Genomic DNA, 10,523 nt, shown 5'->3' with positions numbered 1-10,523 from the left:
TGGACGACAGCGTTCGGAAAAATGAAGCCCCGCCGTTGAAAGAGGCTGAGCATAACGAGCAGGCAGGTGGAGTTGCTAAGGATCTGAAAAACAACGAGCAGCTGAATAGACGGGTTGTTGTTAATGGTGACAAGGGGAAAGTTGGTGAAGGCAATAAGATCGCTCCGGATATGAAAGAGAAGAACGCAGAGAATATCCAACACAAAGAGGTCGCCAGAAACGCGAATGAGAAAGAAAAGGTCCAGATGGATTCAGCAAATAAGAAGGCTGTGGCGGATGGCGATAAGAAGAACCAGGCTGCCGGAAACACGGAGAATGTGCCCTATGTGTATGACTGGGAGAGAGACTTTGGGTCCAAGTACTTCAGAGGCGAGAAGCTTGCTGATGACATGCTTGCCGTGGTGAGTCTGAACTTGTTTTTGTGTGGTAAAGCTCGGTTACACAGCGTCATCCTGAACTCAGGTCAAAATGAGTTCGGCTCATTCTCTCCCTGACCGGACGCTACAGTCCTACGCGAATCTATCAAAACAAAAATACAGAGTTATCTCCCATATGGTTTTCGCGAGCACTGATCTAAATTTGAGATCAGTGTTCGCGAGACGAAAATGATTGCAGATTGGCCGACTTCAACAGTGATCTCCGTTCTGTTCTTCACAGTTATGATAAAGACATCGTTCTAAGGTCAAAACAAGTCGAAATTTTGGGACTGCTGCCGGAAGGAGACCGTAATATATGGTTTCATCACTGTCAACTGGTTACAGAAAAAATCGTCTGCTCCAGTTAGCGCCGAAACCAAACGGTTGATTATCACGTGACACTTTTGCCATATTTAGAGTTGTTTGCACAGTAAATACAGCCGCGAAAAATAGCTCGCTTGAAACTGTCTTACATATCAATTCCTTTGTAATTTAAAAATTACAAAACACCATGAAAAATCATTATCGACGATCGCGAATCTGCTTATATCAATAATACATTACAAAAAGCTCTAAATATGTAAAACAAAAAATCGGTTTCCTTGCCAGACAAGGAAACTCAAGGCATCCTGTCAGGGAGAGAATGAGCCGAACTCATTTTGACCTGAGTTCAGGATGACACAGCGTATGCAGTCTCTTTCTTGCATTGTTTTTGTACTGGTTTGAAAGTACTACTTTTGGTACCCAGGACATTCTTGTTAAGCTTTTGACTATAATCAATGCTCAGATAAATCATATTTATTGCAAAGTACCGGGTAGATATAGTTATCGCCGTTTAGGACATTCAAAAACTGTCAACGATCAAGGACTATCAAACGATTTTGCAAAGAAAACTGAAGCGGTAATGCCGCTTTGAATTCACTACAGAACGAGCAGGCCAGATCATCTCAGAGATTTTTTTTCTGAGCGAGAATAATGTAAAGCAGTTAGGATTCATGAACAAATAACACATGGAGACGCACAGCTGGTTGAAATCTGATTTCCCTTTTTCTTCGTGTGTGTACTATATTGCACTAAATGATATACTCAGTGAGCATGTTAATAGCCTTAGCGTCTCACATCCCCTTACAGGGTTACAAATATTTATCCTACATACGTGAGAGAGACACTCGAGAGATAATAATCGTTCAAATCACACGTGTGTATATCATGTAAATGAGGTCATGTCAAGCAAGTCTGGCAGGGACCTGTTTTTCCACTGCTTATGATGCCAAAGTCACCGAGACAAACGTCATTATAGAAACAAAAATTGCGCTCGCTAATTACCCTCGATGAATCTTTAGAACTAACACGTCACGCCACACTTTCAGAGTGACGTTTCTTTGCTTTGACGTAATAGATTGCACGAGGCTTTAGAAGAGATCGAGGTTCCAAAACAAGCGTCTTCAATTTATCTGCCTCGATTGCAGGACATTTTCAGTAAAATACACGTAAGTACAGTATGTAGGATAAACAGAATACTACATGGCTTGCTGTGTCGTACCAGATTTACACTCGTTGCTTTTTCAAATAGTGAACAGCTCGCTTTCGCTCGCAGTTCAACATTTAAAAAAAAAAAACCTCGTGTAAATCTGGTACGACACAGCAAGCCATGTAGTATTCTCTATATGTGTGCTTTTCTCTGGACGGTTTTCGTAATTCTTATCTTTTCAGACACCCCCAACATTCCTACCCAATTACAAGAACCCTTGCTTCTACGTGAAAGATCCTAACGGTGGCATCGTTCTACCCGGCGAAGTGAGGGTACTCATGAAGTGTCTACCTTATTTTCACCTGATTGGGGTGGATAAAAGCGGTACCACAGACCTCTGGTTCCGCTTAATGAAACACAAACAAATCGTGGATAATTCCGGTGTCCTTGGCAAGGAGACTCACTGGTGGTCGTGGAGAAGATTTGGTGAGACGAAAGTTAATTAACTGATTCATTAATTGGTGATTTCTATGACTCACTCGACTTGAATTTTACGATCAAAATACCAACACGAATTAAAATAACAAGTTAAGAGCAAAGTGAAAAGTGTAAACACCCGACTCAACCCAACCATACCATACCATACCATACCAATCCAATCCAATCCAATAATGAAAAAAAAAAATCCAGAAAGTAAAGAAAGGGGACAAGATCAGCGAAACTGATTCATAGTAAACGACCTATAGCTGTTAATTAATCTTGACTCAAAGGTTGCTTTGCAGTTTGGGCACGTACGGTATCGAAGAGCATTTTGACATGCCAAGGGCCCACAAACATTATCGATACAATATATTAAAACGAAACTTGTTTTTCTCCGCAGGTTTTGACATCTGGGTCAGAAATGCTCCCGTTCGCCATTTCAATTGGTACATCGACCACTTCGACAGACCGGCAAGGTTAATGAGTGGTACCACCGAGATCCGAGGGAACAGCACTTATCATTCTGTCATCACAGGTGAAATTAACTAAATATTCATGTTTAGGTCAAAATGAATGGGATAAGTCTTCCTGTCAGTGTCATATTTTGTGAAAACACACCAAACACCAGGTTAACTTGATAAAAAAAAAAGTTTACCAAGTACCGAACGTGTGATAATGTTACAATGACGATTTTGTTCGACCTGTGCTTCGGAACAACCTGAACTCTCTTCTTCTTCTTCTTCTTGGTACGTGGGCTGCGACTTTCACACACATTCGTTGGCATGAATTTTCTTTTAAACAAAATGACTTGTATACCGATTTCACAGTAACGAAATCCTGCTACTTTTCATGTACAGGCGAAGGCAGCCCCACCGTGTTCTGGGACTTCACAGGGTGGGATCTCCTGCCTCAGAACAAGCAGAAGACCCCCGAGACTGCTGCCCTGACTCCTCACTGTATCCACCATCTTCAGCCACAGGCCAAGCTGCTCCTCGTTCTCAGAAACCCTGTGGACAGGTTAGTTATACAGTGGAACCCTTCTTTTAAGATCTTTACAAATCTGAGAAAATAAGGTAATAACAAGTCGCGTAAGGCGAAATTACTACATTTAGTCAAGCTGTGGAACTCACAGAATGAAACTGAACGTAGTCCGCCGCTAGTGCAAAAGGCAGTGAAAGTGACGAGCCTGTTTGGCGCGGTAGCGGTTGCGCTGTGCTTCATAGCACACTTTACTGTACCTCTCTTCGTTTTAACTTTCTGAGCGTGTTTTTAATCCAAACATATCATATCTATATGTTTTTTGAATCAGGAACCGACAAGAAATAAGATGAAGGGGTTTTTAAATTGATTTCGAAAACTTTTAATTTTGATCATAATTTTTATATTTTTAATTTTCAGAGCTTGTTTTTAATCCAAATATAACATATTTATATGTTTTTGGAATTAGGAAATGATGAAGAATAAGATTAACGTAAATTGGGATCGTTTTATAAAAATAAATATTTTTTTTACAATTTTCAGATTTTTAATGACCAAAGTCATTAATTAATTTTTAAGCCACCAAGCTGAAATGCAATACCGAAGTCCGGCCTTCGTCGAAGATTGCTTGGCCAAAATTTCAATCAATTTGATTGAAAAATGAGGGTGTGACAGTGCCGCCTCAACTTTTACAAAAAGCCGGATATGACGTCATCAAAGACATTTATCGAAAAAAAGAAAAAAAGGTCCGGGGATATCATTCCCAGAAACTCTCATGTAAAATTTCATAAAGATCGGTCCAGTAGTTTGCTCTGAATCGCTCTACACACACACACACAGACAGACACACACACACACACACCACAACCCTCGTCTCGATTCCCCCCTCTACGTTAAAACATTTAGTCAAAACTTGACTAAATGTAAAAATGAGGGAGTCTTAAAAATGAGGGTAAATTTGCAGAGGTTATAAACAAAGAGTCTCTGAAAACATGGTCTTTAAAGGGAGGGTGTCTTACATTAGGGGGGGGGGGGTGTGGGTGTGTGTGGTTGGTGTGTGTGTGTGTGTGTGTGTTAAACAGTCGGGTCTTTACCCTTCAACAGGTATGAATGTGTCGTATCTGTGGCCAATGTGGAGGCGACAGCTTGAGAACTGTCTCTTTTCTATCATAGCCGGCATTGAGGCAAGCTCTCGGAAAGCTGAGGGAGGATGTTGTGAAGTTCGTTTCTTCACATCCGTCCCATTTACTCTACCACAGGTGTTAGGTGTACTGTGCGAGCTTTGAAATATGACAACTTGGTGTGTTTGTCAGTGATAGGCATTTCTCTTGCTTCTGTAGCAGCTTGATTAGCTGCTGAGTTACCTCGAATTCCCACATGGGAGGATACCCTTGCAAACACTATTTTCTGCTGAAAGCGTGGAGTTACTATAACGTACTTGATGTTCACGTCCGTCCTCTGTTCCTGCTTCCGGTTAAAAACTGCTTGTAACTACTGAGCAATAAGAGCGTTTGTGGTTTTCAGCCATCTACTTTGAAAGATGGGAATAAATCAGTTGTATCTATAATAGTTGAATTTTTTGGTGGCTTTCTAATAAATGCAAAGCTTTTTGCTCCTGGCAAATACGCAAAACAAAACACACAAAATCATTACGTCAATGATGCTTCGTGTCTGTCCGTACATGTAAAAATTAGACAGAGGCAGCAGCTGTCTAGTCACTAGAGTGAAATCCATTGTTGCGAAGACATAATTATGTTGGAAAAAGCTGGCCCGATGTAACAACTGCAGTTGAAACATCAATGGGAAGTTGATTGAAAGCAATAACATTCTGGCATACTGGTCTGGATGTAGGATATTCATTGTGTCGACCAAGTTCAAACTACATTCTGATGTTGCTGTTAGGAGTACAATGATGCCTCCTGTCGTCTATTTTATTCACTTATCAGCTCTGTTCTTAATCCGGTCTGGCTGTCTGTAGCCAACCTGTTACATGTTTAAAAAGTATGTTCTGACCTAGGATTGCATATCTTTGAATGCGGGGTGAGAAAAAACGAGTTTTTGTAGTAGTCTACGCACTGGCGCAAATCTGTAATTAGGAGGTTATTAAAATAAAAATAAGTTTTCCTAAGAACAAATCCGATGAAGAGGCGTTGAAACGTTTGGTAAGAGAGGGAGAGCCAAGGTCGGGGGGTTGGTGGTTGGGACTTTGATATGGAATACGCTTAGAAACCAATAATCTGTTCCTGTGCGATAAAAAGAAACAAGTCGCGTAAGGCGAAAATACAATATTTAGTCAAGTAGCTGTCGAACTCACAGAATGAAACTGAACGCAATGCCATTTTACTCGTAGCATCGTCAGGCCACCGCTCATGGCAAAGGCAGTGAAATTGACAAGAAGAGCGGGGTAGTAGTTGCGCTAAGAAGGATAGCACGCTTTTCTGTACCTCTCTTTGTTTTAACTTTCTGAGCGTGTTTTTAATCCAAACATATCATATGTATATGTTTTTGGAATCAGGAACCGACAAGGAATAAGATGAAAGTGTTTTTAAATTGATTTGGACAATTTAATTTTGATAATAATTTTTATATATTTAATTTTCAGAGCTTGTTTTTAATTCGAATATAACATATTTATATGTTTTTGGAATCAGCAAATGATGGAGAATAAAATAAACGTAAATTTGGATCGTTTTATAAATTTTTATTTTTTTTTAAAATTTTCCGATTTTTAATGACCAAAGTCATTAATTATTTTTTAAGCCACCACGCTGAAATGCAATACCGAACCCCGGGCTTCGTCGAAGATTACTTGACCAAAATTTCAACCAATTTGGTTGAAAAATGAGGGCGTGACAGTGCCGCCTCAACTTTCACGAAAAGCCGGATATGACGTCATCAAAGACATTTATCAAAAAAATGAAAAAAACGTTCGGGGATTTCATACCCAGGAACTCTCATGTCAAATTTCATAAAGATCGGTCCAGTAGTTTAGTCTGAATCGCTCTACACACACACACAGACAGACAGACACACACACACACACACACACACATACACCACGACCCTCGTCTCGATTCCCCCCTCTACGTTAAAATATTTAGTCAAAACTTGACTAAATATAAAAAGAATCTTGCGTGTGTACTTTTAACTCGATCTTTCAGACAGCCATAGCGATATAACGTGGTGAGTATTGAAGAAAGATGTGTTCTTCTTTTCCTGTTTGTTATTAAACATGTAGGATGTACTCTGAATACCTGTTCCTGGACCGCTTCAAGTCCCATCACAACATATCAGCTGAACTGTTCCACAAGGGAGTACAACAGTCGATTGCCATGTACCAGGACTGTGTCCGGATACAGCACTCTACTGCCGCTTGTCTCTATAATAAAACACTGCATATGCATTTACCGGTGAGTCCTAATTGTTGTCTGTGCTTGCGAGTCCGGCTGTGTGTGTGAGAGAGAGAGAGAGAGAGAGAGAGAGAGAGAGAGAGAGAGAGAGAGAGAGAGAGAGAGAGAGAGAGAGAGAGAGAGAGAGAGAGAGAGAGAGAGAGAGTATGTGAGGGAGATAGATGTACATAAATACGTGCGTATTGGCTGTCTCAGAAAATAATAATTATGCCGCACATTTAGCCGTGTAGCCCTGTCTGAGTAATAAGCCTTGCCTTCAACTCCAGGTGAGTAGAAGTTGGAAGCGGTTTTCAGACGAGTGCCAACCCTGACGTGAACTTTCTCCTGGTTTTTAGTTTAAAAGGCTTAACCGCAACTGCACAGGCTCAGTAGCCTCAAAACAAGGACGAAGAATGACTCCAAAAAGTGCAGAAAACTACTCTCACGTCATCACTGAGCTTCACGGTTCGATTTTCAGTTTCTTTGGTCTGCGCTGTTTGTGTATGATTCTCCTTTAAGCGCATACAGTATGATTTACTTCTCGTGTGTGGTGTGCGCTTGCAGGTTCGGATCGTCGTGGGGATGTATTCAGTATGGCTGAAGGAGTGGTTCAAGGTGTTCACCAGAGAGCAGATCCTCATTCTGCGCAACGAGGACTACGCAGCAGACCTTGCCGGTCATCTCACGCGGGTCTTCGGCTTCCTCGAACTCAGTGAGTGCATGATGGCTTTGTCGTTGTTGTTTGTTCGTTGTCTTGGTCAGAGCGAGTGCCTGACAGAATCTAGAGAACTTTAGGTCCTGGTGATCTCAGAGAGTCAAACCCAGGGCCATTGGAGTCACGGTAGTGTTTCAGTCGCCTTCGGCAATTAGGAAAGCGTTATTGGTGTTACAACTGTACACGTGTCTCTTTATTTGAACTCCCCCCAAAAAAAAGAAAAGAAAAAAAAGAAAAAAAGAAAACCACAACAACAACAACAAAAACACACACAAAACTCACACATACATCTCATTACATAATGGGTTGATCAAATCCTTTGATAAAAGAATGCATTTCTATTAACAAGTTGTGCTTACAACCGTTTGTATACCTATGGAGAGAAGCATGTTGATGCTTCTCTTGCACTTTCACGTTTCCTGAATGCAGCTTGCGTGGGATTTTAGATATTGGATTTATTGAATCCAACCCGCTAAACCATCTCAGCTTGATGTTGCAGTGTCGTTCATTTGCGATTTATTCTACTTCCAAATTATTCTTTCAGAGAGTCATTTCTCTTTCAGTCTTGCATGACTTTTTCTAAATGTCTTTCAATGTTTCGTTAGCACAAAAACACGTATCAATGCTTGTTGCAGGTCCGCTAAGTCAGGAAGACACGGACAAAATCGTGCAAAGGAAACGCGCCTTCCAGAGGTCAGACAATGAGAAAGCGGTGGGGAACATGTTGCCAGCCACAAGAAAACTTCTCACAGATTTCTACGCGTCTTACAACAAAGAACTGGCCACTTTACTAGCCGATGACCGGTACTTGTGGCTATAAACTTATCAGTGGGCATGCTGAGTGCCAATCGTTGTGTGTGTTAGTGGCGGTGACGCGGTTGATGACAAGTAATTGTAAAATGATACTGATGCAGCATGACAAGTCATTGTATTATGATGTTCATGCTGCATGACAAATGTGTTTCATGACCATATACCGGTGCTTGTGGTGCATAACAAATCATGTGTATAGACATACAGCGGTGATTGTGTTGCACAACAAATGATGTTCATGAACATACACCGGTGCTTGAGCTGGATGGAAACGGTGTTAATAAACACACACCGGTGCCTGTGCTGCATGACAAATGATGTTCATGAACACACACCGGTGCTTGAGCTGGATGGAAACGGTGTTAATAAACACACACCGGTGCCTGTGCTGCATGACAAATGATGTTCATGATTCATTGAACATACACGGGTGCTTGTGTTGCATAACAAATGATGTTCGAGTTGTACTGTTCACTGATGCCGTTAACAATCTGTATATCGCAAATAATGTTCGTAATCATACGATTATTGTACACCGGTATTCACGATGAAGGACACCGTCCACTGATACCTGTGGCATTTTGGATGATGAATGATGTTGAATTCCTGATGATGAAATATATGTTCGTGGTGTGCATCGCTTTGACACAAGTAGTGTTCGTGGTGGTGATAAAATGACGGCTGACAATGACGTTCGACGTGATTGTACAATGATGATTATGCTAGATGAAAAAATGATGATCGTGATGTTCATATATAGATCTTACGATGGATATGACAAATGATTTGTGTGATGTTCACATATATAGATCTTACGCTGGAAGAAAAATGATGTTCGGGAAGTTCTTATACTGATGTTTGGTCTGTATGCAAAGAGTTGTTCGTGATGCTCTTATAACATTGGTACGTGTTTATGCTAAACGACATATTATGCTCCCAACTCAAGAAGGGTTTTTACGATGAATGACATAATGTAATGGCTTGTTCGGGCCTGGAGACTGATGGTTCCATTAAAATGTTTGATGAATATCTGCTATGGTTATTTCAGATAGGCGCATTCATGACTTAGAAAAAATACAAAAACACAGATAAAGTTTCTATCTGATTTTATTTAACTCTTGAAATAGTTCTTCTTCTTGTGTTACTTTTTTGTTTTACGTGTAAAAAGGAAAAACATAGGACAGTTACCAACATCGTGTTTGTGTCCTTAAAATATATACATATATCTCACGGTAATCTATTTTTCTGTGTAAAACAAATCAAAATTGTAAACTGATAAGATTTCAAAAACTGATGGTTTAGTTTAACCAAACACCAGCGCTGTAAATATTCCAAAAGAATAAAGAGGCATGAAGAAACACAGATAGATAAACAGGTGCGTGCACCCACACCCACACACACACACACACACACACACACACACACACCCACACACACACACACACACACACACACACACACACACACACACACACACACACGAACAAACACACACACACACATCTTCATATCATGCCTGGCGAAGGTGGTTAAAAGGCCCACTGAACTTGTTCCAAACATGCTGACACGTTGGCTCTGTGATTACTTTCTTCCACTTGCGCTGGTTGATCAGATGAACGGCCCTGCAAACAAACACAAAACAACAAGACAGAAAGCTTGAGAAAAAGACGCCAATGAAAAAGAGAGGGAATTGCAAATATATCCCCAAACGCATGCCAGTATGTTCAAGCAGAAGAACATTATGATTATATACCTGTGGTTCAAGTCAAAGGAGGGCCAGTTGATCGTGGAAACGTACCATATGACCTCGTACTGTATGAGTAACAGAACAAGGTGATAGGGTATGATACTTCGATGGACTGAATCAGGCCATGCCCTTTAATACAAGGTTCCGTGCTTGAAGTAAGCTCACCTGTGGTTATTCATGTAATAAAGCCTCACGTATATTTCTAGTATCCAGGGATAAAAGGGATCGTTTTAACATATATGTTTTTGCACAAAGGACCATAGATAGCAAGTGAATATGATCACAGTTCTTTCAGCGATTGAGGTCTTCGAAGGGATGCAGTGTACAAGAAGACAAGTGTCTTCTCTTGCATTATTTGATATCTTTTGTCGAAGAGGTTCAAACAGTCGACTATCTGACTCGATCTTAAAGAAGAAGGAGAAAAGAGAAGGAGAAGAAGAAAACAAGTCGCGTAAGGCGAAATTACTACATTTAGTCAAGCTGTGGAACTCACAGAATGAAACTGAACGTAGTC

General features: G+C 40.7%; 2 protein-coding genes across 5 annotated transcripts in view; one reads left to right on the top strand and one right to left on the bottom strand.

Moving 5' to 3' along the window:
• Nucleotides 1–9,205, top strand: part of LOC138958807 (carbohydrate sulfotransferase 15-like) — a 10,716-nt gene extending 1,511 nt beyond the window's left edge. Inside the window, exons 2-8 of the mRNA XM_070330102.1 lie at nucleotides 1–401; nucleotides 2,130–2,373; nucleotides 2,768–2,902; nucleotides 3,225–3,384; nucleotides 6,584–6,755; nucleotides 7,299–7,446; nucleotides 8,085–9,205. The exon at nucleotides 1–401 is cut by the window's left edge and continues 219 nt beyond it. Of these exons, the coding sequence (XP_070186203.1) occupies nucleotides 1–401; nucleotides 2,130–2,373; nucleotides 2,768–2,902; nucleotides 3,225–3,384; nucleotides 6,584–6,755; nucleotides 7,299–7,446; nucleotides 8,085–8,269 (1,445 nt within the window). The 3' untranslated portion in view covers nucleotides 8,270–9,205. The remainder of the gene's footprint in view (nucleotides 402–2,129; nucleotides 2,374–2,767; nucleotides 2,903–3,224; nucleotides 3,385–6,583; nucleotides 6,756–7,298; nucleotides 7,447–8,084) is intronic.
• A 146-nt stretch (nucleotides 9,206–9,351) lies between these two features.
• The window catches only part of LOC138958806 (uncharacterized), a 46,705-nt gene continuing 45,533 nt past the window's right edge, over nucleotides 9,352–10,523 (bottom strand). For all 4 annotated transcript variants that reach the window (XM_070330099.1, XM_070330098.1, XM_070330100.1 and 1 more), the window contains one exon: nucleotides 9,352–9,884. In XM_070330099.1, the coding sequence (XP_070186200.1) occupies nucleotides 9,773–9,884 (112 nt within the window). In that variant the 3' untranslated portion in view covers nucleotides 9,352–9,772. The remainder of the gene's footprint in view (nucleotides 9,885–10,523) is intronic.

Source organism: Littorina saxatilis, linkage group LG2 (genome assembly GCF_037325665.1).
Source record: "Littorina saxatilis isolate snail1 linkage group LG2, US_GU_Lsax_2.0, whole genome shotgun sequence".
Lineage (NCBI taxonomy): Eukaryota > Metazoa > Mollusca > Gastropoda > Littorinimorpha > Littorinidae > Littorina > Littorina saxatilis.
This window is presented reverse-complemented; position numbering and strand designations above follow the sequence as displayed.